The 26,747-nt window shown below is 46.5% G+C and overlaps 2 protein-coding genes across 10 annotated transcripts in view; both read right to left on the bottom strand.

Annotated features, from left to right (window-relative positions):
• The window catches only part of LOC123032233 (integrin alpha-X-like), a 34,388-nt gene extending 12,239 nt beyond the window's left edge, over window positions 1–22,149 (bottom strand). For 2 of the 7 annotated variants that reach the window (XM_044447966.1, XM_044447967.1), the window contains exons 1-15: window positions 21,996–22,149; window positions 14,915–15,035; window positions 14,722–14,822; window positions 12,424–12,488; window positions 11,940–12,054; window positions 10,697–10,824; window positions 9,598–9,746; window positions 9,129–9,282; window positions 7,463–7,601; window positions 6,142–6,218; window positions 4,633–4,762; window positions 4,403–4,539; window positions 3,666–3,806; window positions 2,602–2,805; window positions 722–852 (exon numbers count right to left, since the gene is read on the bottom strand). In XM_044447966.1, coding sequence (XP_044303901.1) covers window positions 722–852; window positions 2,602–2,805; window positions 3,666–3,806; window positions 4,403–4,539; window positions 4,633–4,762; window positions 6,142–6,218; window positions 7,463–7,601; window positions 9,129–9,282; window positions 9,598–9,746; window positions 10,697–10,824; window positions 11,940–12,054; window positions 12,424–12,488; window positions 14,722–14,822; window positions 14,915–15,035; window positions 21,996–22,059 — 1,856 coding nt within the window. In that variant the 5' untranslated portion in view covers window positions 22,060–22,149. Of the gene's footprint in view, window positions 1–721; window positions 853–2,601; window positions 2,806–3,665; window positions 3,807–4,402; window positions 4,540–4,632; window positions 4,763–6,141; window positions 6,219–7,462; window positions 7,602–9,128; window positions 9,283–9,597; window positions 9,747–10,696; window positions 10,825–11,939; window positions 12,055–12,423; window positions 12,489–14,210; window positions 14,702–14,721; window positions 14,823–14,914; window positions 15,036–15,383; window positions 15,557–21,995 lie in introns of those variants that run through there. The other 5 variants (XM_044447964.1, XM_044447965.1, XM_044447969.1 and 2 more) reach the window with 5 other exon arrangements.
• A 1,010-nt stretch (window positions 22,150–23,159) lies between these two features.
• Window positions 23,160–26,747, bottom strand: part of CD2BP2 (CD2 cytoplasmic tail binding protein 2) — an 8,699-nt gene continuing 5,111 nt past the window's right edge. For all 3 annotated transcript variants that reach the window (XM_044447940.1, XM_044447943.1, XM_044447941.1), the window contains exons 4-7: window positions 26,414–26,571; window positions 25,169–25,682; window positions 24,674–24,795; window positions 23,160–23,474 (exon numbers count right to left, since the gene is read on the bottom strand). In XM_044447940.1, the coding sequence (XP_044303875.1) occupies window positions 23,364–23,474; window positions 24,674–24,795; window positions 25,169–25,682; window positions 26,414–26,571 (905 nt within the window). In that variant the 3' untranslated portion in view covers window positions 23,160–23,363. The remainder of the gene's footprint in view (window positions 23,475–24,673; window positions 24,796–25,168; window positions 25,683–26,413; window positions 26,572–26,747) is intronic.

The raw sequence follows: 26,747 nt of genomic DNA, 5'->3' as shown, positions 1-26,747 counted from the left end.
GATAGCCATGCTGGCTGAGGTGTGCTGGGAATTTTCTGCCAAATGATGCAGAGGTTTGTGCCATTAAGAAAAGAAAATAATAAAGAAATATTTGCTCCTGGTACTCAGCCTGAATCTGCACAGACTGAAAGATGCCAACTTAAGGGATGACAGTCACCCAGGCACCTGACATGGCCTACGAGTGCCCAGTTTCTCCACCCCATGGGGCACATCCCAGCTGCCTAGAGGGGGCATCCACGGCTGAAGCCGCTCTCCCAGCAGGTCACATCTCAGCCGGAGTATTAGCTTTGCATCACAGGCCAAGTCACACCAGAGAAATGCAGTGTGACCAGGCCAATCAGAAGTTACGTGTAAACAAGCGATGGGTTTATCTGGATTTACTTAACCTGATTTGCAGGATCTGGATAAAACTTGCAACAGGATTAGGATGTGGGGAAACAGACCACAGAAAAGTCCTCTGCCCACCTCAAATCGTATGTATGTGTTTATTTATTTAGAGTTTCTGTATGCCGTCCCATCGCTTATAGCCTCGGGACGGCTCACATAAATAAATAAACATGATGCAAATACAATTAAAACCCGGAAACACCCTGGCTGCACAATTAAAACCTATAGATATTAAGCGTTGTTAAAATATTGTTTAAATAAAAAGGTCTTAGTCTGGCGCCGAAAAACAAATAACGACGTGTTTAACCCCATTCGTTGCCCCTGGTGTTCCTACCGAAGTAGCACTGCATTTCCTAGCGCTCCGATGGTGATGTCGGTCAGTTCATCCCCACTCAAATCCATCCTTCCCTGGATGGACTGGCCAAAAAATTGAAGCGTGGAAGAGAGAGATTTGGCAGCAATCCGCTGCACAGGTGGATTGTGGGGAAAAAGAAGAAACATGAGATTAGGACACACCAGTGGTTTATGGTGAAACACCCACAACTTTCTTATTTCCCCCCTTTAGCCAAAATGGAGACTTTGTTTTGGAGCTGTTGCCCAAAGAAGGAAATCTTAGTCAATTCATCAAAAGTCAGCTTTGAACCATTCATCCACTCACTGATTGTGTCTGCGTGTTCGTATATTGGAGAAGAAAGCCATCTTTTGTTAAGCTGGCTCCAAACTTAGCAATATGAACAGTAGACTAAATTAAGACCAACTGATTTCAGTGAGTCTATTCCAAGTACAATTAATCTGAATCCACTCACTAATCATGACCAACTTAAGTCCTATTACTTTTAAAGTGTCTACCCTAAACACAACTAAATCTGGATCTAACCTTTTGTTTCTAGATTGTGTGTGTGTGTGTGTGTTTTGCTGCAGCTGCTGGCAATCTTGGACGATGCCTTCTGTGTGAATGAAGAAAGAATACTAATCACTAGACTTTTGTCTAGTCAACTATGGAATCAGCTCCCTGAAGGGGTGAACCTGATGTTGACACTTTATACATTTAGCTCCAGGTCAAAAATTTTTTCTTCTCCTGTCATTTTAACTGTTGAATAGATGGTTATGATTTTATATTGGTTTTTCAGATGATGATTAGTTACTGTGGATTAATTGTCTTTGTTGTTGTGTACCATTATTTCATTTACTGTTTACTTGTTTGTTACTCCTGAATTTTTATGTTTATGGAAGATATGTTACAGTTGTTTTGCTTTAAATGACTGTGCACCGTTCTGAGAGCAGGTGCTATAGAATGGTTTGTAAAAACTTCAAATAAATAAGACTCCCACTATCCCCAGTTAGCATAGCCAGTGGGCAGGGACTATGGGAACTGAAGCCCAGTAATATTGAGCAAATTTCCACAGCTCTGAACTCAGATCCAGAAGAGAAGAATGCCTGTTACAATCCACCTGCCAGTCCCTTGACCACCCCGCTCGCTTCTCTGTTTTACCACCCCTGAAATCATTTCCACAGGGTTGTCTCAAACCATACCAAAACAGGGGAGAAAAAGAGGTATAAATATTACAGTAATTCTTGCAGTACAATAATGCACAGGATGCATGTATTTTCTAGTTGGGGTACAATATTTTCCCGACCATCTTTTTATTGGCCTCCAAAATGGGGAGAACCCCAGATGAAACCAGCACAGAGCAAAGGGTTGTTCTGTCATACATATCTGCATCCATATGGGACCACAATTGCCTCCCCAAACCCCTGTGAGATAAGAGGGCAATATGCCAGCTCTATTTCACATGAACAGCAAAATCAAAATTATGGATCCACAGTATTCCTGGGGTCAGCATGGGGATCCCATGGGTGTTTGGAAGTGCAACTCTCAAAAACCTCTGTCAGCGTGGCCAATGGTCAGGTATGGCAGGAGATGAACACCTGGAGAACTTTTTTCTGCCCATTCCTAGCTATTTCAGCCTTCTCATCAATGTGCCGTCCCAATAGTTTGGACTTCAGATCCCATCAGCCCAGCCTGCATGGTCAATGCTTGAGAATGCTGGAGCTGTCAGCCAAAACATTTGGAGGGGACCAGTGTGGGAAAAGCAGACCCAGAACCAAAGCTAGCTCTTCAGCCACAGGGCCACATTGCCTCACTTGACGGAGGCAGACAGTAAGTCCTCGTGTTTCTGCCCAATACTTCCTGGTTGTGATCCACAGGGTCACCTGGCTGTGCAGTTCCTTCAGCCGGTCCTTTGCTCCGAGGAAGATATAAACAGCCCCGCGATCTTCATCCTCCATGGGGGCCCCGATTGCTACATCTGCAAGGCCATCTCCGCTCACGTCCCCTAGTGAGGCAATTGCAGCCCCAAAACGGCCTAGTCCATCGCCCGGGACTCCACCAACTGTCTGAAGGCGAGCCAGGGCTCCCTGGAATGAGACACGTTCATTCATGTCATTTAACTATCATCTACCTTTTTACAAATTTCAAGGCTGCCCCTTGAAACTTGGCTTAGCACAACTTGCGGGGAAATCTATTAATTGATACTGTATGAAACAGCAAAATAGCACTAACAGAGTTGCACAGCAACACACACACAATAAAGCAGCCAGGCAGACATGCTAAGCAAAGCAATAACCTGATTAAACCATCGCATAAATTGCTACTCCCTGCATGCATGTTGGGGAATGCTCTTTGGTAAAGCAGTGCACAGAAAGAGGGGCTCAAGCCTTCTTCCTGGGCTACAGTCCTCATGAAAATAATCACCACCAACGTTGCTGTAACACCCGGGGTTGCCTGCCCCGGCATGGAGGAGAGCTTCCATCTTGGGTTGAATAGCTTGTAGGACTACAAGCTACAAGGGCAGGGGTGCTGAATCTCAGGGACACAGCGGGGGGTGGGAAGGAAAGGGTTATTCCCACCCCCTTGGACTGGCCTTCTGATCTTGCTTTCCTCCTCCTCTGGGGTGATGATTTTGCAAATTTAAAAGATGCGTGATCCTTGCTTTCAGCCCATGATTGTCAATCTAGTTTGGTATTAGGGGTAGAGAAAGGAGCCACAGGAGAAAGCCAAGACTTCTTCAAGCTGCAGGCCTCTGGGTGGGTTGGACTACAATTCCCACAGTCTCCACCTGACTGGGGAAGGTGGGAGCTGTAGTCCAAACTATCTGGAGGCCCTGTGTTCATGAAGCCTGGTTTAAAGTCTTCTTGAAAATGACAGTTTTACTGGATGCAAAAAACTCATACTCAACCCACATGCTTGTTGGTGCCTCTAGAAAGGTTTTGCTCACCAGGTTGTTGATGGAGCAGACGTCAACTAGCCCGCCTTGCATCCTGTTGTAGTAAAGCGGAGCCCCAATCAAAATGAGGTCAGTGTTTCCATCTGTATTCAGATCCACAGAGCAGAGCTCAGCACCATAATAAGAACCCACCTGGAAAAACCAGAAACATGCAGGCCTGGTTCACCCCAAGATGACAAGCCAGAGTAAGGGCCGAATGTGGGTTGTCACTGAACAACACTGTTGTTGCATTGTGGCAACCTGGCCATGATAACAACCCATGGCTTGTTAACCCCAAATAACCCAAAGTTCACAACCCAAGAACAAACCACTGTTTCCCTCTGTGGCAGGGAAAATGCAGTATTTAATTGTAAAACCATAAGAAAATTCCTTTCTTTTCTTGTGCATTTGTACAGCCCTCCTTCCAGATGTCATTGGACTCCAGTTGCCGCCAGCCCCATCCAGCATGACCAATGGCCATGGACGATAGGAGTTGTAACCCACCAATATTTGGAAAGCCACAGACCCTTCCACTCCTCCTCCCCAAGTTCTTTGGTAGGAACTCTTTCTGCCTACTTCATACGTTCATCTCTGGATACGTATCTCTCTGCAGCTGCAGTTGATTTACATATGCAGCAAGAGCTCCCCTGGCCCTTTGGCTAAGGCGAGACGTCCTGGGTGGCTGCTGTTCTTCCATCCACCATGACGTGAGCAGAAGCCCAGAACTCACCTGAGTTGCCCCCGCTTACCTGCTTGCCCCATGCGCTCCCTATCATTCGTCCGTGCTGGCTTCCAAAAACCACGACCCTCCCGACGTGCTGGTATCGCGGAGCTCCAGCCACGTAAAAGGTCAGCTGGCCACGGTGAGCTAGAGCCACTGTGTAGCCTGCCAGGCACAGAAAAGAAACCGATGAGGGCTGCTCCGTCCGGCAAATTCAACCTGTGCTGGAGGGGGACACAGGGCGCATCCCTCACTCACCCAGATAGGAGTCCTTGAAGGCCTCTTGGGATATGTTCAGGAAACTGACCTGGGGAGGGTCTTTCAAGGACGCCTCCTCCAGACCTCCGGACCAGCCGTAAGCCCCCACAGTCCCAGACACCACGTGCTCCTGGGGAGGAGGAAAGCGAAGGGAAATGGAGGGAGCCCTCTCTGTCTGTATATATTGTTGTTCTCATTTTATGTGCTTTGTTGTTGTCCGCCACCTTGAGAGGGCTCCTGCCCCAAAAGATGGCCAAGAAACATTATATGTAAATAAGTGAATAAACAACTCTTGATGCCCCATTCCCTGAAGCTCAGAAGTTTAGAAGTTCAGGACAGTCTTTAAAAGGGTCCAGTTTCTTCCGAAAAGAGCAAAATTGAGGCTGGCAGTGTTCATGTATTAGGGTTTCTTTAGAAATGTAGACACACACAAGCAAGCTAGGAGTGACATTATTCACATTGTTTAGTTGTTACTTCCTTATTTTTTTAAAGGAATAATAGGTGTGCGGGGAGGAAGTGCGGACTAATCCAAATCAGAGCAGAGCAGGGAGAATGGGAAAAATCACACACAGCAGCCAGGAGAGCAACCACACTAAGCAGTCCATGGGGAGAGTGGGAAATGCAGGGAAGGGTATGCCATCCCAGCAGGGAGGTGGGGCAGGCTTGGCCTCCAGGTGTGGCGTCCTGCACATCTGGCCTAGTTCAATGACAGCCACATGGTAAGGCAATTCCCCCATTGCTCCTGCCCTCTGTAGATCAGTGAACAGATTAAAACCTAGATCACCGTGTGTCGTGAGCGCATATAGCTTTACTAGAGGAAGGTCTCTGCAGAGTGTAGATTTTTTTTTGACTCAAGTGAGCAAGTCAAACTGCAGGCACAGGTGGGAGGGCAACAAAATTCTCAGGCTGGCTGGCAGAGGCATTGCTTTCCTGCCCCCGGATGCAGTGATAAGGCTCTGTGCCCGAACAAGGCTGATTTACCATGTCACCCCAAGCAAGATCTGAGTGGGGAAGGATGCACAAATCCAGCCAACCCAGCAGTCCATAATGTGGCGCTCCTCGGGCTTTTCCTGGAGCCACAACTGAAAGATTCAGGACTCCTCCTTTATTGTGTGCCCTTGAACCTTTACTCATGGAAGTTTGCACGGCCGTTTCACGACCACATCATCTTCTGGGGCCCCTGCTGAGTTTTCTGGCCTTTTTCGCAACTTCCTTTGGAGTGAGAAAAATCTAGTATTTTCCTGGATGATGCCATTATTCACTACAGAAACCTACAGGAAGGTTGCAATTCTGTGCTACACCACAGGGCCACTGTGTTGTGTAATGCAGCACACAGAAAGACAGAGAGGAAAACCACTGGGAGAAAGACCACGGTGGAAGAGGGTCTAATGCTCCTGCAAAGAAAAGGGAAGTAGTCTTGGTACAGTGTTGCATCCTAAATCTCATGCAGAGAAGCCTCAGGAGAACCAAGGAAGCCACTCCACTAAACAGACGGTCATTTCTACTCACCGGGATGAGAAGGGTGCTGAATCCGCCTTGTGAAAGCTCTTGCTGAAATGAGCTACCTGGTGATGCTCCAGAGGTGCCTTTTTATGGAAAAAAATACTTTTTAAAGAAGTAAATGATACAGAACTGTGGCCCAGGAAGAAAGGGGGAAAAAGAGCTTTGGAATCTGGCCTTTCCAAAAGGTCATGTCACACAGAGACATCTCTAGATGATTTGGACTTCAGCTCCCGCATCCTCTCCCCGGATGGCCAATGGTCTGGAAAGCTGGGTGGTGATGCCCAAAACATCTGGAGAATTAGTCTTCATGAGCAGGAACATCCTGTGTCAAGTCTAGCCTTCCCCCAATCTCGTGTCCTTCAAATGTTTTGGACTTCAGCTCCCATTGACCCAAGCCAGCATAGCTGATGAGAGAAAGTGAGGCATAGTGGTTAGCATGTTGGACTGAGACTCAGAAGACCTGGATTCTAGTTCCTCTTGGTCAAGACACTCACTGGGTGACTCTGGGCTTGCCGTTGCTTCTAGACCTGACCTTCCTAACAGGGCTGTTGTGAATAAAATGGAAAGCAGGAGGATTATTTAAGCCGTGTTGGGCTACTTACAATAAGAAACAAGATAGGATATAAATATAATTAATACATAAATGGTGAGGGATGCTGGAGTTGTAGTCCAGAACTTCCAGAAGTCACAAAGCTGGGGAAAAGCTGTTGTAGCATAATTAATATGTAGGTCTTGGAGTACGTTCCTTTCCAACAGCTAGTGTTTCTGTTAGGGAAATATCATGCCGATAGGCTGATACAACACTTTCGACCTGCCTTGTTCACGGAATTGCACTGGCGGTCTGGATGGCGACATCTGGACCACTCATAACCTTCCCATGTTCTCCCCGAACTTGGAAAAGCAGATGGGGAAAAACTGCATGACGGAAAAGCTGCACAACGCCTTGGACCAATAGTGCCAGGAGCGCTCCATCTGCAGGTGCTCTCAGCCAGGCCTCTGAAGTAAGCCCATTTTCCCCCAGCCTGCACTTCAAGGGCATGTGGTACCCGCTGGGCAAGGCCTGATGGCGTGCATGTCAGAGATACTAATGACAAGCGCTTCTCCCCACACATCCACGCCACAATTCTTGGTGAGCTTTTGGGGCCAGTGTGGGGCCCTAAGTGGCCAGATATTGCTTCCGCTCTCAGGTTCGACACCCCTGCTGGCCTAGATGAAGTTCACAGGATCAGTCTAACTTTAAGAAGAGAATGCAGGGTTTTCTTTAAAAAGTTATTTGGAAAGACCCAACGGAGGGTCCTCCAGAAAAGACTGTGACGCAGTTTCAAACCTTCAATGGCAAAGATCTTATCCTTCAGCTGCTTCTGAAGTGTATTAAGTGCTGCAAAGCTTCCAACAGGGAAAATATTTTCAGCAGAGGAAGCGATTTCGCGCAGCTCTTGTTGAGCTGTAAGGAACATCTGACCAACCTACAAGACAGAACAGAGAGTTTCCCTGCGATGGGTGTAAGGAATTATTTGCGACTAGGCCACACCCTCCCACACACTCTTCTACGAAGGACACACGAGCTTCTTGGATCTTCCACTACCCCGCCTGCCACTGACAGCCAGCGGACTTCACCTTCTTCCTAAATCTCTGTGTAGAGGCAATCCTTGCATCTCTCAGTGGGATGTTGTCTCTGCCTATCAAGATGGCCTCAGGCAGCACTTTTGGGGTCTGGCCCTTCCCACCCCCCAAAAGCTCCTTGATGACCTTCTACCCATGACTGCCAGGCTGTTCGGACCACACAAAGCTTCAACACGCAGTAATTCCAGCCTCCTTCAGAACCTACAAAGCTACACGACACAAAGCTGGACTGTGGCTCCCACCAACTCAGAACTGCTTGCACGGACTGGCAGTGTCTCTCCAGGGTTTCAGGCAGGCAAAGTTCCTAGTCTGGAGATAGCCTGGAGTGGGACCTGCATCTTTTGCCTACAAAGACTGTGGGCCCTCCCCTTCTTTCCTTTCCAGTTCACTCAAATATTTCCCATATTTTTCATTAAGCAAAGCCAGGCTGCTGCCTCCAGTGGATGAGATTCCATGTTATGAACATGCAGCAAATCAGAAGTTTTAAAATGATCATTGCTGCATTCTTACTGCAAGGGATGGGTGAGGCCTCACAAGTAAACCAGGACAAGGCTCCAGATGGGACATGGGTGGATTGCTCCACACTTCCTCCCCTACCCCTTGGGAAGGTTTCTTCTCTGATCAACAAGTGCCTCCCCTTGCTAAGCATTGGGAAAGAGACCTTTATTTGGTCTACTAGATCTGCTCCCAGGGGTATCTCTGAAGCATCTCCAGAGCCTCCCCGTTCTTTCTGGCTATCATTATGTGCTGTCAACTTGTCTCTGACTTATGGCGAGCCTATGAATGAAAATGCTCTAAAATCCCGAAACATGATGGTGAGGGTGTTCAAAGATAGGCTGGACATGCACATGATGGGCATGTCGTGAGCGGAGCCGGCTGGTGCCGGAGGTCAGACTAGATGGCCTGGGAGACCCCTTTTGACTCGCTCTGTTTCTATGTTTCTATGACCGCCTGCTCAGCTCTTGTAAGTGCAGTGCTGTGGCTTCCTTCATAGAATCAGTCCATTTCATATCTGGCCCTCCTTTTTCTCTTCTCTTTTTAACTTTCCCTAGGATTATTCTCTTCTCCAGGGAATTTTACCTTCTCATGGTGTGCCCAAATCCCATTCTTCCTAGACCCATCATAACATTTCCCACGGCTGTTGAGATTTTGCCAAGGAGCCTCCAAATACCTCTCCTTGCAGCCTGAAGAACTGGATATTTGATTTTCAGAGAAACAGATCTTGAGACACCAGGGCCTAGAAAATCTTATGTGCGCAGCCACTGTCTAGCAGAGCCCCGGAATGATTACGTTTGAATCACTGCTGTTAACCTGAAGCCCCATAAGCAATTATTTTCCCCAAACCACCTCCTTCCCCTGCTTCAGCCTACCCCGATCGCATAGCGGATTATGCCTTTTCTGTCTGCTGCCTTTGCAGCATCTTCAAACGTGGTACGAAAGTCATTGGAGACGCCATCCGTCAGCACAATGAGGAGCTTCTTGCTGTGAGGTCGCATGCCACGTTCAGGCGTGAAAACATCATTCCTGAAAGGATGGAGACAGTGTCTGGGTCAGCTCTGGAAGGGCCACAGGCCAATGCCATCTCCCCAGTCGAGAGCCAGCATGGTGTAGTGGTTAAGAGCATGGGACTGGGACTCAGACGATCTGGTTCTAGTCCCCGCTCAGCCATGGAGCCAACTGGGTGACTCTGGGCCAGTCACAGACTCTCAGCCCAACCTCCCTCACAGGTTTGTTGTGGGGATAAGATGGAGGAGGAGAATGATGTAAGCTGCCTTGAGCCCTTTGTAGGAAAAAGGCAGGATATAACTCGGGAAAATAAATAAATAAATGAATACTCACGCCACAAACTGGATTGCAGTTGGGGTGTAGGTATTTCCTCGGACACGCTGGATCTGGTAGAGCTGCTGCTTCACCTTACCTCCAGTTTGGTTATACTGGGCAAAGTCGAAAACAAGGTAGGGTGCAGTGGAGTACTGGACCACCGCAAACTGGGGAGTGGAAGAAAAGGCATATGAAGCAACTCGAAGTTACTCTCCTTACCCTGTGCAACAAGGAGTACAGATATACAGTACAGATACGTGCTTTCAGTATCATTTGATGTACTCCAGGGAATGACTTATCCCTTTGATTTTTGTCTAGAAAATGACACCAAACTGGGTAATGGAGGGGAAAATACTTTTAAGCTAATTGATGGAAGTCTGTTGTTGTTGTTAGTACCCAGATGACCTGGAGTGTTTTGGAAAAAGCCACACTCACTACAGGTGCAATCCTACGCCTATGTTGACAGAAATAAGCTCAACTCCCAGCATCCCCCAGCAAATGCTGGGGATTATGGGGCGCATTTCTGTTTAAACACATACAGGATTGTGCTTTGCTTTTTCTGTGTATATCATGTACTTGTCACTCCCAACGAATGACTGATTATGGGCTATTTAAATCATTTTTTGACCCCCAGTTTCATTTCTAATCTAAAGAATTCTTTCAGCAAATTTTTTTAGGGCAGGGGAAATGCAGCATTAAACGGCAATGTTTCTTTTTTTCCTCTTGTGTATTTGTGCTATTCTGCTATACTATGGTGCCACCTACAGGCTGTGCAGCAGGAAAGGAAAAACTCTGTGTAGCACCTGAATCTCAGTTCTGCAACAAAACTATAAACAGGTACAGATCTGATTAACAGCCCCATCTAGAAAAGCTCATTAATTTGATCTAACAGTCTGCAGTGACATATTACAGCGGTTCAGCAGCAAGCCTATAGGAGGCTATACTAACATGTTTTTGGTTTAAAACATATGTAGATGTTAACCTACCTGGCTGTGCATTGGGTGGCTGTAATAAGCGAAGCCAGTTTTTGATCAAAATCCATGCTCACACTCACAAATGCTGGTCATCATCACTCTCAAGCCATCCAGCATCCACAGTGCAGGTGCCTCTTTCTCACCTGCACATCCACATCGGCCACAGAATCCATGAACCTCAAGAAGAAGTTCTGCATGATGTTGAAGTCTCTATCCCCGATGCTCCCCGAGTCATCAAACAGGATCACGGCATCCACACCGGAGACGCACTCTGGGTAGACAAGAGGCATGGCAAGCGGGGTGAAAAGGGCTGCGTGCACCTGGGTGCAGGTGGCAGGTTACTAGGTTTCCACGGGGACCAATTCCTCCTTTTCCATGGTCTATCTGTTCACAACAGACCCATGATTTTTCTGCGACAGGTCTCATTTCATCTGTGGGAGGGCCAAAGGGGAAGTGGGTGCGGCTAATGGCAGGGTAGGCCTTTTCAATGATGTTTTTGTATTCTAAGCCTACTCAGGAAGTAAGCAGGGCAAGCCTCTGTGTGTCTACTCGGAGGAAAACAGAACTGGATCATTGAGCAGCATTTGGAAATCACATCCCAAGCATCCATTGCAGAGGTCACATCGGAGGCCTGTGCTGCTCACTTGTGAGTGGACAGGGAGGGGCTTGGCATTTGGGATGCTCTCGGCCCCACAAACCTCTGGGTAGACGAGCCAAGGCTTGTCCTGATTCCTTCTGAGATGGCGTAAAAGTCAAATGAGTATAAATGCGGTAAGGCTGCTGCTACACTTCCTCTGGCCACACAAACAGATGGATTGTGGCCCCAGAAATATTTCCTTGATTGCAATGTTGTTTCATTTGTGCAATGATATTTACAAAGTTCCTATATGAAATACATCTCTAACTGATGTACGGTGCACAAGGTTATCTTGCAGGGGATGCCTTTAGGAAAGGTTTGTTTTTAGTGGACATGGAAAATCCAGAAGGACCGGGGCTCATCTAATCTGTAGAGGTTGGGAATTGCTGACACAATGACACTAAAAGCCCTATTCTGGGCCATGGTGGAGCAGACCTTCAAATTTTTAGGTACCACCTAGAGGGAAGCTATATAGAAGTGCAGCAAATGAACCAGTCATTTCTATTTCTTAAGGCTATTTCTTAAGCATTCTGGCCCTGAGCTGTTCAGCCCTTGGACTGAAAATGTTCTCACCCCGGACTTGCGACACAAGAGTATGTGTCAGGGAAAATGAAGTGGAAAGCCGGCCAAAGGCTAAACGCAGTCCACATTCTTGCCTCCCTTTCCCCAGGCACAGCAGTGCTCCCCAGCTTCACTTACAACCTCAGTGTCCTAGCAGGCATGCAAAGCTGCTTCTCTCCAAATCTAACCTTGGAAACCTGGACGGCTCACTTTGGCATTTTGGGTAAAGCTACTCAAGGTGTAGCAGATGCCATTCAGATAATCAAAGTTCCCGCACCGGCGCTCCCACGTTGGACCACAGGCCTGTGGGAAATGAAGAAGGAACTTTCTGGCTCTCCCACCATTTCATCTTGATACTCCCAGCCAGCCTTCTGCAACCCACTGTTTTCCAAATGTGTTGAATTACAACCCCCATCATCCACAGATAGTGATGATGGGGATTGTGTCATTTGTTTACATTCCTTATGAACTGTCTTTGAAGGAAACTCCTCCCCGGATGGCAACCCAAATTTAAAATCACAAAGATAATCCCAAGATCAAAACCAACAATTAGCCCAACACTTCTGGAGGGTGCCCGGTTGAGAAAGGCCGAAAGAAGCATCTCCTGTTTTTTCAGAGCAATATACCCAAGGCCTCTCAGTCAGACCCTGGATCACATTTGCGCTTACTTACTATTAAACTGGAATCAGATGCTTCATCAGCTGCTAGTGAGAGGCCCAGAGATATTCCAGGGACGTCTTAGGCATAGGAGAAGATGACAGATCAAAGAGAGAAAGACAGTTTGTCAGCATATCCCAAACTAAGCTCCTGCGAATGTGCATGTAGACAATCTGCACTGCGTCAGAAATGCACTGATGAAGAGGCACTCTTGTGTGCTTGCCACCCACTTGCTTAGTTCTTTTTAAAATCATCAACTTTTAAAAACACCCAGCAAGGCTTTTTTGTTGGAATATTTGAGTTAGGGGGCAACCGTATGGACACTAGCCACTCTCCAGATGGCCTGAGGAGAGGTCAAAATCTCAGCTCCAACCTCAGAAATGCGCCAGACTCTGAACTTGGGGGCCCCTTCCTTTTGCCCCACAGCCAGCATGGAAAGGATTGTACCAGCTGTGTGCTCCCAGGTGAAAAGCCTGGACTCAGAGCCAGTGGTGCATGGGTCCTCCAGCAGGGAGAGTGAGGCTTGTGCATCAGCTCCACCCCACAAAATCAGCCCCATCAGTCTTTTGCAGGGCAGCGCAGCTTCTTCTCCATGTTCCTCACAGTCTCACTAGGATGCCCGTAACCCTCCAAGTTTGTTTTTCATTTCTTCAGTCAGTCAGTCAGTCAGTCAGTCAATTTATAAACCTGATAAACTTGACTAAAAAGACAACTCAGAACGGAATACAGGTTTCCAGTGGTTTGTTTTACCTTACAGCTGATCTTGCTGGCTGCATTCCTAGAATGGTTGCAGCTCCAATCCATTCAGCAATTTTGACTTCTGTTCGAGGTATTTATGGGAGAGGCAAAGGGACAGAGCACGCACTTGCTTTGCGTCCACATATGTGCACGCATGTGCATCAAGGTCAGGGATGCACCTCCAGTGCTTTTATTCCAAGAGATCAAGAGCTACTAGTCTTGATGAGCAGGATGGGTACATTTTTCTCCAGCCCCATGCAAAGGTTCAAGGGCTGAATGTCCAGTGCAAGGAAATTTTCATTATTTTCCACTCAGTTTTACTGCTTTGCCATGCTTTCCATAGACTCAGCAAAACCGCTTTGCATAGACTCAGCAATTCTGCTTGCTGCTGGATAAGCCATGTGCATATATGGCAGGCAGCAACAAAGTCCAGTGAGCAAAGCAACAAGTATGAAGGGTGGAGAGATCTGAAAGTAGCTGACAAACAGTTTTAGGGTAGATGTTCTTATTTTAGAAGAATATGAAGTAGCCTTTTTTAAAAAATGGTGCTTATTAGTAAGAAAAACCATGGAGTGGAGGATGGAATTGAAAAGGATTTGCCAAGAAGTGTGCTTGGCTCAATAGAAGTCAGGTGATCATTCACACTTGTGCAAGTCCATGAAGGAAAAAATGCAAACACATTATACATAAGGGCTTAGATTTATTTCTTTTCTTTTTTCTTTCTTTTTCTTTTTTGCAATCAGATGGAAGAATGTGATGGGGAGAATTGTGATTGGCCAGCACTTAAGTGAAGGATGGGATTGAAAAGTCACTGGGGAAATGGAGGTGCAGGGGTCAGTACTGGGAAGGGGTCCTGCACACTTGTTTAGATGTTTGCACATTTTCCTTCAGTTGTGAAATGCATCACTAACATTTCTCTTCGCTTCCCACAGCTTCCTCTTCTTGTTTTACAATTGCAAGTCTGCATTCTTGATACATTGCAACAAAAGTAAAACTGTTTCACAAACACATGAACTTCTACACATGAACTTCTGAGCACATGAACTTTTGCATTTTAAGCTCACCTAAATCATAGTTCCAGTGTAACTACAGGAATAAAATGTAGTTTGCTTCTGCTGCTTTTTGCATGGTCGTTTGGACTTCAAGGTCCATCCTCACTGGAAAGTGTCAGTCCAAACATCTGGAGGACCACAGATTCCCTGCCCTGGAGCTAAATCTTCCTTAGGTTAGGTCCCAATGCATCTTGTCCCAAACAATCCTCAAAGGACAGGAAAAAAAACTTCAGCACCCATCACCTTCCAATTAACTGAAGCTAATTCTTGATTCAGACTGGCTCCTCCAAAATATTGAAAACAGGAGTCCAGTGAGAAGGGTTAAGTTGTGGTTTCTACTGGCACATGCTCACCAGACTACACCTCCCAACATTCTTTGGGGAAAACCATGGATAGTCAAGCCTGTCATGTGGAGATGCCCCACAAGAGTTCTGTCTGATCTTCTCATGAAGTTAAACAATCAAACTTTAGACCACTCTCAACTCTAGGAACTGAGGAGGTACCAAAATGGTTTTTAGCTTACATTCCTGATGGAGAACCACCTGCTGGCACATCTTTGTGCCATATGAGCAGCGAAAAAGGGACCCTGTTCGATTGCCCGACAGTGGAGCACTCACAACCAACCTGTGGGAGAGAGACAGGGATATTTAACGGTTAGGTGGGTGATAGGGTCAAACCTAAAATGAATAATGTCACATCTTTCATTCAGTTCTCACCCTGGCATTCCATTCACTCTTGTCTGGATGACACGATAACCAAACTGGGCAGCCTTGTCACCTCTGAAAACCACTGGAGCCTCTGTGTCGATGATGCTGAAACTTGAGGAGTGTGACAGGCCTGGGGTGGAGAGTACATGGCATCAGTGCTACTAAGAGTGTCTTAATTTTTTAAGAGCTGGCAGGGTCAGCCAAGTGGGGGAAAGGTGTGCATGACTGGGTAAGATACAGGAAAAGATACAACAAAAGACCAGCTGAAAGCAAACCCAATAAAAATCAACGAAGCGTACAGCAAAGTAAACCCAATGAAATCAGTTAGCTGAAGAGTATATTAGACTGAATTTGTATAGATAGTTGAAAACATTGGCAATTCAATAAACAGGCCCAAGTGTGCATTGTTATACTATTGTTATATGTACACTGGGGCAAGGACCCTGCAGTACTGATTCAAAAGCTGCTGGACTCAAACCTCATCAGCTCATCCAGGCTGGCCAATGGTCAAGGGGTGATAGGAATGGTGTTCCCACCACAACTGAAGAGCCGCAAGTTCCATCTCCACCCCAGCAGTACTTTTCAACTGTCCTTATTCATTGGTCTCTGTCACCCAGCAGGATGTAGAAGATGGAGAGACAGAAAGCAGGACCAGTATCAGCTCATCTAGCCTGAGAAGAGGAGAATTATATAAGAGGCTTTGAGGTTCTTCAAAGGAGAAAAGGTGGGATATAAATATAATAAATAAATAAATTGAAGCCTTTATTTGAAATGTCTCTATTCCAGCTAGTTGACAGAAATCCAGCAACATCTGTCTGCTGTACAGCTGGAAATTACAAAAGGCATGTAAAACAAAGAATTATTGCCTCAGTTTTCTTGTTGTTCTTTTCTCATTCTTTTGTGTCGTGGCTTTTGAAATGGCGAGTTTGAAAGCATTTGGTTTTTATTGGCCTGTAAGCTTCTTTGAGAGCCTTCTTGGGATATAAAAGCTTTGAACAAACGTTTTGTTAGTGCAAGTTGCACAGTTGTCTTTCTCATTTGGGGGCATCTGCAAAGACCCACCCCCCAACCCAACAGGGGCCCCATTCTCAATCTTGGAAAGCCTCCGGGCCCTGATCCTTCCCCTCCTCTTAGCTGCACTGCCTGCTCGCCTGCTCTCTCAGTATACAAGCAGCAGGAAGAGTGAGGGCCCCAGCAGGAGATGCTCCTGAATGAACAGCAGTGGCAGGACCAAGGGGGTGGTGGGCCCTCCCAGAACAAAACCCGGGAGGCAGCGCCAGTTCTTCCAGTTCAGCTCCCTTCCTGGGGGTCTCTAGGAGCTAAGTCAGACCAGGGAAAAGATGTACCTGGTCTCAATGCTCATGCACGGACACAAAATCATCATTCCATTTCACACATAGCAGCCACAGGGGTGTGCACTGAGCTGCATAGAGGACAACTGTGATTTTCAAATGGGTTCTTTACCTAAAGTGCCATTTTGCAAGAAGCTCTGCATTTTGTCTTGCATTCAGCAGTCTCTTTTTTACCCATTGAAAGGCCAATGAGAGGCCATGTGAAGGAGAAATCCAGAAGAATCAGAGGAAGGAAAACTAGCAGGCAGTTAGAAGTGAGAATCAAATAGCCAGGAACTTGGGCTTTGTAGGAGCTGAAATTCACACGTGGATCTGCCCTGCCAATTCCCCTCTGCTTGTAGCCTTCCCAAGACTCTTAATGGCAAAAGGGAGACTGCTGAATGCAACACAGAACGCAGAACTTCCTGCAAGGTTCAACCAGGATGGCGGGGGAGGAGTTGAGCAGCCATCCTTGAAGGAATAGAATTGAGATGTTCTGAGCATTCCCTTGCTTTTTCCTGTGAAATGTTAGCGTGTTTGGTATAGGGGCTTAAGGCCAAAGCATGTCATCTGACGAGCAAACCTAAACCATCCAAAAGTACTGAGGAGGGGAGAGGAGGGCCAACCAGATGTGGTTAATTTTCCTCTCCTACCAGCCTTAGCCAGCAATGCCAATGGTAAGGGGCAACTGGAACTGTCAGCTAAAACATCTGGAGAGCCCTAAGTTGCCAGCTCCTGAGTAGAGTGAAATAGTCCTCAGCATTCCTTCTATAACAGCCTTCTCCAACCTGGTGCCCTCCAGATATGCTGAATCCCATGATCCCCCCACCCAATGGCCGGGGATGCTGGTTGTAGCCAAATATATCTGAAGACCACCAAGTTGGAGAAAACTGCTTTTTTAGAACATCACAGCCCTCATTTAGCAGGAGGAGTAGAGAAACGACTTGTGTTTTGGGGCAGGATGCTGGGGCATTTTAGCAAACTCCCACTGCAGATGGGAGAGGTGATGCGATTGTTTATCGGGAATGTAACCCAGGACTAATGGTTGTGTTACCTGTGATAGGACTCTGTTTCTAACATGCTATTCTTGCATTTTTATAAATAAACATATTAAATTATTGAAAATTGCCCAGAGAGCTTCAGCTGTTGGGTGGTGTAAAGTTAAATAAATAAATAAAGGCGTAAATCCTTGAGGTTTCTCTCTCGTTACAAGTTCTTCTTACCACTGGAAGACATTGGGTGAGATATCTCTTTTCATAATCACATTGTGTAATGAAACGAGGCAGTGTTGTCAAGAAACCTCTGCAGCAGGCCTAGGGGAACAAATCTGGCCTTCTTGAGTTCCCCAGACAGCCTCCGTTCCACCCACTTTCCCGCCCACACAGATGCTTTCCTGACTTTAGTAGTTATTTCCCTCTGCTAAAAGGTTGAAATGCCTTTCCTAAGCCTTAGTTACTGGCAGGAATGTGTTGGGATGGGGGAGGTTGTATTTTTGACCCATGCTTTTGCCTTCGACCCCAGCCATTGATGGAGTGGAGCTTCAGGAGCTTCACTGAAGTGGAACCCAGCCCTTGGGCTGAAAGAAGTTTGGCACCCTTGTTTTTTACTGACTAGTGACTTGGATTGTAAACTATGCAGGACTGGTGTTTGAATGAATTTGCAGATTAAGGCAATGGCTCTTACTGGCCAGAAGATATCTGGAAGGAGTTTGGTTCTCAGGAATCTCCCTTGAAATCTAAGGTGGGGTCAGGGAAAAGCAGTTTCTGATAGAGAGAGATAGTTCAGCCTGCATATATGTGTAATAAACATCATAAGCTTCCTGTACCTGGGAAGCTCCAGAGAAATTCAGAATCCTGAATGCTTGCATCTATGAAGGTCTCACAGAATCTTGGTCCAAGCATATGGCAGCATTGCTTCCTTGTGCTCTGAGACTAAGAGATCCGAATAGCTGTCCTTGTGGCTTGACTAATAGCTCCAGCATTCTGTTGCCATATTAGTCTGCCGTTTTCTTTGGGAAAGCCCCCAAAAAAGGACTAGTGTTGCAAAAGAGAAGGAAGTAGCCTTTACCCCGATGAGCTATTTTACATTGCAATGCAGTAAGAGATTCTGGGCTCCTGATGATTAGACAAAAAAGTGTCTACTGCCATTGGCTGAGCAGATCTCTCAGCTCAACAGCACGGCCAAAGCTTTGGGAGGAGAAGATGATGCTACAGAAGTTTGGGAAAGGACAAAGAAGCTTGCAGAGGCTGCAACACAGAGGGGGATCAGCAGGGCAGCTGATAAAGGTGGCCAAGATGAAGGAGATGTTCAGAAGAATCAGAGGGAGGAAAGCTGGCAGGAAGGACTGACAGAGAAGCGAGATACAAATAGCCAGGAACTGTGGCATTGTGGGAGCTGAATTTCACACATCGATCTGAATTGACCCTTCAAATGCTTGGATGGATGGAGGCCCAGAGCCAGTGCTGTAGCATAATGGCTGAGCTGTGAATGAAGAAGCCACCATTCCAAATCCTGCTTTGGCCATAAGCCAACATCGTAGCCTCAGGCAAGCATTCTCAGCTTCCACCCTCCCTCTGTAATAATGGGAAAGGGCCGTCATAATTATGGCAGCTAAATAATGTTTTGTAACATGGTTTGAACATAGATAAACTCCGAGTTGTACTAAGTAAAGCCTGGCTCAGAAAGAGTTGGAAAAGAAAAGCAAGGGGGATTTGTTTTAAATAATCTTTCCTCATGTTCCTGGAGTGGGCAGCAACCAACATGTCTGGCAGGAAAAAGCAGGCCGTGACACGTTGCCTCACCTTCCCATGCAAACTCAGGGAGCGCAGCTGGGCAAGATTTTTTTTCTTCACCAATAACCACAAGACCACATTTCCCTCAGTTTATGATACACACTAATTTCTACACAAAGGTATCGGTGTTGTGCACAAGAAATGGGGAAGGGTTCATTTTGGCAAAGTGAACTCTATTCCTTAAATAGCTAGCTCGTGAGGCCCACTTCCCAATAAACCCACTGAAGCTAAAAAACAGTTTGGCTCCAGACACGCAGCTTGTTCTGACAGAAGTATTGCAACAGGCCTCCAGTTGCTGTCCGTGGGTGAGGCAGAAAAGCCGCAGAGAAAAGGCACGGCCAAATATGGGAGAAGAAGGACAGCAAGGCAGCCTGAAGTATTTTGCTGTCTGAGGTGCAGCAGCGAATGGCATCCCTTCCTGCCACCCCTAGACTGGCCAGATTGTTTGGGCCTCATAGGCCAGCCTGCTGCCACCATTTCCCTGGGTCAGTAGCCATGCAAGCCCTACAGCAGCATGTGGCAGACATATGTGATAACCGAGTGGCCCTCTGAGGGTCTGAGGCATTGGTATCTGCCTGACAGGGCCAGTCCTGACACAAGCTAAGCACACAAGCTAATTCTCTTCTGCTTTGCTTACAGTGGGGCCTAGTGGTTAGAGTAATGGCCTAGGACTCAGGAGACCTGAGTTCTAGTTCCTGCTTGGGCATGAAGCTCACTGGGTGATTTTGAACCAGTCACAGACTTTTAGCCTAACCTACCTCACAGGGTTGTTGTGAGGATAAAATGGAAGGAAACCTCCAAGTTTCAGGAAGAAGAAAGGTATATTGTAATACCCTCCCTTTCAAAAGTTCAGGCTTTTTTGGATCAGTGTTACTTGTGCACAATCGCATTAAAAAGATGCAGCACCACCCCTTCAGTTTCCAGTGGTACAACCCACAGTGCAGGATTCTACCACCCTGCTTACTTCTGCCTTATCTTTTCATTCAAAAAGAGTGTAGAAGGTGCCTTGCAATTAAAAATAAAATCTTGAGATGTAAACTACAGCAGTTGTAAACAGATACACATTAGGATTAATTGACAGAATGCAAGCAAAACCAAGTTAAGAAAAATAGGCCTCATTAAAAAACAAATCAGGCTGGGGGGAATACCAGCAATTCTGTTTTTTAAAAGTCTGACCAAACACCACAAACTCAGGGACAGCCTGGATGATCAGATAGGTAAGAAAGTTCACCAAATGTTGCAAAGCCAAAGCTTCCCCCATGGAAGAGGCTGCATTTCCCATTCCCACTACTGAATCTCTGAGACTGAGGACACCTGGCACTTCTTTATTATTAGATTTATATCCCACCTTTTCTTTTTTTAAAGAGCTCAGAGCAGCTGACATATTCTCCTCTCCCTGCTCTCAGTTGTATCCCCACAACCCTACAAGGTAGGTGGGCTGTGGGTAACTGGCCCACAGTCATCCAGGTGGCTCTATGGCTGAGCAGGGACTAGAAACCAGATCACCTGAGTCCCAGTCCCCTGGTCTTAACCACTACACCACACTGTTTCTCTTAATTATCACCTTTGGAGCTTTCCCCAAACTGATGTCTTCCAGACGAGTGGGGCTACAATTCCCAGAATTCCTGAAGCATTGGGGGGGGGGATTCTGGGAATAGTAGTTCAATATTTCTGGAAGGTTTGGGAAGATGGGCTTAGAGATCAGGCAAGTTCAGGTGACGCATGGACAGATTTGTCCTTCACTCTGTAGGTTCAAAGCAGCACTTTGAACTGGGCCTGAAAATGGACAGGGAAGGTTAAAAAAAGTAGTTTTGAAACTCGCAAAATGTTTTGCAACCGTTCACTTCCAGTTCACAACTCACTGCTCGGCTGCAGACCAGCTGAAGGCATGAGACTTCAAGAGCAACCCCTGGGCAACACCCTGCAGTACGTGGATGCTCACCAAACATGTTCAGTAACCCGGTGCAGAATTTGTACCATTGAGTGGCCACCTCATCTCATGGAGTAGGTGGGTGCCTGAAGCTTGCCTCAGATCGCTCAAAGTAAAACAGCAACTTTAAATTATTGGCTTCAACGCCATTTAGGGGTCCCATCCTATGCATGTTGATGCCCCCCCACCCCCCTTGCAGCATGCGCCACTCAGCTGTAGAATACCTCTTTCTCTCTGAGTATGTATAGTGTTGCACCCTTAAGCTGCCAGTTTGGCAGAAAGGTGGAATTATAAATCAAAAAGTAATGGTGTGAAGTGAAATTTGTACTCAGCCCTTCCAGGCTAGCGGCATTGGCATCTATATTATTAATATCCTTGGACAGAAAGTTAGGCTAGGGGAGTGCCCAAGTGAGAGAGCAAAAGGCTGTTTCAAATTTTACCTGACAACCAAATCATGAGGCAGCTTTAGGCAAACCAGTTTCTCTCAGTCTTGGCTGACCGCCCCCCTTCCTTGAACACAATTTATATAGTAGTGCAAACCATCTGGTAAGCAGGTCTTGTTACAGGGGATTTACATGAACACAAGAATGCACAACTAAGAGCCAGAAAGGATCATAATTACTTATTGAGCACATAAAATCACTATATAATATTTATAGTAGCATGTTGTCATTAAGAAACCCTTCTTCAGTATATCACTGTGTTAAACCTCTTCCAGGCTCATCGAAAGCTCTTCCTGATTTCAGAAGGCCCGAGAACACCCACCTGTTGCTAGTGTGGACCAAATTACCCACAACACATCCCACCTCCATTGTGTCTTGTGGCAGCTGCCAATGTTTCCTCTCCTATATTGCCCTGCACCTTTGCCTTTCAGAACAGCGCATGAAGAAGTGGGAATTCCTCTCCCTGGGCTAGGAAAAGCATTTCAAAAGCATTGGTTGCAGCAGATCGGGCTGCTGCAAAGGCTGCAAGAAGCATCTTTTCAGGTTGGTCCTCCTATTACTGAGCCACAAGCCAAAGCAAGTTGTGCTACCTACATGGGCTGATGCAGAGCAGAAATGCCATCTCGAGGATCAGCTTCTTTTCAGTGGTATATCCCATGCTGCCCGTCACATCAAGCCTCTGTGGCTACTCCGAGCAGGACTGCTGCAGAATGTTGCATTTCATTTCCTATTCTTACCACACCAAGAAACTTATCTCAACACTTCTGGTTTAGTTGCTTGCGTCATGTAAATGTTATCTATTTTAAGGCTTTCTTAACCATCCTTCTCTGAAAAAACGTTTCCTTACTGGTCAAGTTCTTTTATGTACAGGAAATTCTTTTTGTTGACTTTAATATGGGGTAGTAAACAACCCCATGGCCCCCTTGTCATTCAGTTCTTTGTTGCTGGAATGAAGCCTTTACTTTCCAGGACCAGAGAAAGTAGAAAGAAACCTGAAAATCCAGACACCAGATTTCAGCTTCTTCTTCCAGAGCAAGAACAGAATGGGACAACTTTTCCAGAAACAATAGCTCCTGCACTGCTCATGGCAAAAAATTCCACAGTGTTTTATTATAAAAAGGAGAGTGCGCTGTAGTGGATTTTGAATGATCAAATTACTTTCCTCCAAGTTTGCATGCCACTTGTTTGAGGTGTTTTGTTATTAGAATGTTAACCTATTCTTAACAGGGAGCAGGAGCTGGCTGACACTGAATAAAACTCCGAAGTACATGCCAAAGTGGCAAGAAGTATCTGGACTGTGGGGTAAGCAGGAAGTGGTAACGTGAGCTTTGTAGGCACCCCACCCCACCCAAGACAATGAGCATACAAAGTCACCATCTGACTAAAGCCAACATTGCAAACTGCTCCGAGGGCATATGCCAGTTGGGTGGCACCAAAATCTAATCAGTACAGCAAATTAGATTACAATTTCTCCATCAAACATTATGGGAGACGATAAAAGAATCAACTGTGGCCTTCTGTGCCTCTGGTCATCAGCTAGCTGACCAGGTCTATCACCCTACCCTCCGCTCCTTCCCATTTGCCTTATCTGGCGCTTTGCTTTTTCCATCCCCAGCTTGTTGCTGGAAGTGTGGAGAAGCAGCAGAGGACTGGGAAGGAAAGCAGACATGATGGTCTGTGCACCACAACCAGCATCTATTCAGAGAAATGACCAGATGTGATAAATAGCAAAAAAAGAGACACTGTTGACTAACCCAGTTTAAGTTTGATACTTTATTTCTCACAAAAACTTAAACATCCTCAGAATTTGATGGTGAATCAAAGCTCTTCCCCCTCTGCAAACACACACACACACACACCCCTTTCCAGGCCCCCACCCCCTAAAGTCCGGCAAGTTCTTTCAGTCTGCCACTGCACTGAGTTCCACCTGTTGTGTTCCATGGGGCGGGAGGCAGGTTCCGATCACGTATACAGATCAAAATCAATGCGCTTGGAATTGTAAAACTGGCCCTCAGAGTTATCAGCCTTCCGGCAGTACACCCCATCAGGGAAATAGCCTTGGGAAACCCAGTCCTAGAGAGATACAGAAGGGAGTGTGAAGAGGCAGGGAGATGAAAAGAAAAAATACCAAGACCAACAAATATCGAAGCCAGAGATTAATATTAACCCACCAATGTTGGATTCACATACTTACTTATTCAAGAGCCAACCAAAACTCAAGCCTGATAAAGAATGAGCAAGCAGCTGAAGCCAGAAGTTGTACACATAAGGTGCAAAAAGGCAGACCATGAGAAATGCTTATGTAGCTTAAGTTGGCAGCTTTTCAAAGCAGAAAGGGACAGATGAGATTGTTACGGGCCTGAAACATATCTTATGCTGAAAGCTGAGATTCCGAATTCAGCATCTAGTATCTATTTCTGTACTTGAGACTGAACAGCCTAAAGTTATACTACTTCCATGATGCAAAGCAAAGCTGTTCTGATAATATGGAGGAGCTACCAATATGACCTCAAAGGCACTGTGGATGGTCAAACTTGGAATGTGGCTGGGTTTGTTAAAAAGCCCTCTCACATAATTTCATTTTGGGACATTGATGGAATACTGGCAAAAAGGGAGGTTGTATGATATGCATCTAGGACCTGCTTGCATAGATCCTGGGTCATTTCTATGATACTTGAAATGTTTAGCACACATACGTGCACACTTCCAACTCCATGGGTGGGGGGGGGAGGGTCCTTTCATTGTAAGACCAACCTCTGCAAAAGGATGTGTAGCAGTAAATTATCTCTGTGAAAACTGATCAGTTTTGTTTATAAACCTTGAAGCAGCCAGTGTAAATAAGGCAACTTTGACAGAAGCATCCTGTTTGATGCTCATGATGTCTGACCCACTTTAACAGGCAGGCCACAGTGACATGTACCAAACATTTTCCAAAGGCAGCCCACAGAGGGCTTTCCAGAAAGAGGTCCAATGGGATAAAAATCACCAGCAATAAATGGATGGAGGTGAACATGAAAGACAAATGAATTCAAGAAGGAATGCATATGAAGAGTACCCTATGGAACAAAATTGGAAAAGGGGGAAACAAAAGGCTGATGAAACTAAAGAAGAAAATGATTGGCCAAATGCTGACATACAGGCAGAAGAAAGAACATTAACTTGACAAAGAACGAAGAACTGAGAACAAGGAATGTTAAGATGAGACTCCCCCTCAAAAAATCTGGAAGTAAATTAACAGTACTTTGCCTGCTGCCCCACCTTGAGTCGCTTACCTGCATCTGTGAGCTGCTGAAGGGGCCGTAGAGTTCGGAGGTGTTTGTGTTCTCCCATTTATACTCCCACATCACCTCAGAGAGAACGTTGTCATCATCCTGCTGCTGCCCCTCACTCACCGCTGTTAGAGAGGATGAGAATGCGTCAGGTTGCTGACTCCACCTGAATCCCAATAACTAAGAATTGAAACACACAGTCAGGACCGCCACATGCTGCAGGCACCGGTGGGCTGTACTGTAACGCAGCAGGGTGGCAGGGGCTGCATGCATGCTTTCTCACGTAAGCACCCTGCACACAGAACCCAGGGCAGGCTGGAGAGCTTTCCCTCTGACATACTCATTTTCTACATGCAGGGAAAGGCATGATCTCTCTCCTGCTGACGTGGTAATGCTCAGCCAGGAGCAGCTCTGTGTGATTTTCCAACCCGTGCATTTCCATTTTAAGATTTCCCTTTCCCAGAAGCACACAGTTCCCCAGTGCCAAAAGGCTCTCACCTGCCGGTGCCTTCTCCACTAGTTTTGCTTCATCAATATCCTCGGCAAACATATCGAGCTCGGGTTCAGCGGTAGACGGTGCTGCAGGAGGCTGCTCCAGTGCCCGCAGCCTCAGCGCCAGCTTCTCCCGGGTCTCCTGGTAAATCTCGTACACGCCCCGCGCCACCATCTGATCGGCCAGGCCTGACAGGCGCTCGAGCCGTTCTTTCCGCTCGGGTGACCCAGGTTTCTGGGAATCACCTTCCTCAGGTGGTTCTGCATCCTCTGCCTTGAGGCGGCTCCAGGGCTTCCGCTGGCGCCCGCTGCCCTTTGGCCCACCCTTGTCTCCCAGCCTCTGAATGGCTCTAGCCACTGTCTCACCAGGTAGCACCAAATCCACCATCCCTTTCAACAGTTCTTTCTTGTCCAAAGGTGCCTGGCCAACTTCAAGGTCATCTTCTTCCTCCTCCTCCTCACCATCCACAGAATCTAAAGGAGGCTTCTTCCGACCCGGAGGCTGCTCCTTTATCTTGACCTGGTAAGGACAGCAAGATGAGTGTGGCCAGAATAGAGGAGTGGTGCCCTATTAAAAATATATGGCTTTCGGGCCTGAACTCTAGTGTATACTTGAAACTGCAATGCCTTCCTTTCCACTTTCTGTTTCTCTAATAATATCCCCAAGTATCACATCAGCCTTGTTTCATGCAGTGTTGCAGCACTGGCTGCTCAGTTCTGTCCTTGTGGTAGTGGGTGAGCAAAGACAACATTGTTCCTGTTTATTTCATTTTTAAAAGATACTCCTAGACCTACATTCAACTATGGCAATCTATTTTCAAAAGCTAGTAAAAGTCTAAATAGTACAGTGTGATGAGTCTACTGTGGGGAGCCCCACATTTATATCCCTACTCAGCCAAGAGCCCCCCTGGGAAGGGGAGGGGTGTGCTCAGACAAGCAGAGACTCCTTCAACTGGGCATTACTTCAAGAGCCATCAGGCCCGCAAACCACCAAGAACTCAGTTCATTCATACAGGACTATATAATCACGTCCATCTGACCACCATGGCTCCCTCTGCAGGTCATTTCAGAGTCTCCGCATTTAATTACAAGTATAAGAAACTGTTCCTTTACAGACGCTGCAAATTCCTACATTCCTAGGCAGTGATCAGGGACCCCACAGAGATGCCCTACACACTGCAGGAATAACCTGTTCTTCACTTATGGCTGAGAGACCTTGTTTGCACAAGGTGTTCTTCACTGGCTTCTTACCCAGTCAATGTTATCCAACCAATTATCCCGGATCATTGCCTCTTTCTTCAAAAAATAGTTGCCCTCTGAATCAAAATGACCCTCTTCCATCTCCTCCTGCAAATTGAATGGGGTGATCCGTACACCATCCTCATAGTCAATAGTGGCTGATTCCTGCCCTATGAAAGTAAAACAAGAAAAAAGGAATTCTGATACATCAGCCACTTCTAAGATGGTCTTAAAATTACTGCAAGTTTTGCATGCTAATTATTGAAGCAAGAAGAATAAGTAACCAGGAATCCTTCTACCCAGCAAACATGCTACTATGGGCCACTTCAGATCTGGGGGGGGGGGG

This window comes from Varanus komodoensis, unplaced genomic scaffold, assembly GCF_004798865.1.
Source record: "Varanus komodoensis strain SLA01 unplaced genomic scaffold, ASM479886v1 scaffold53, whole genome shotgun sequence".
Lineage (NCBI taxonomy): Eukaryota > Metazoa > Chordata > Lepidosauria > Squamata > Varanidae > Varanus > Varanus komodoensis.
The sequence above is the reverse complement of the archived record's forward strand: the minus strand, read 5'-3'. Positions and strand labels throughout refer to the sequence as shown.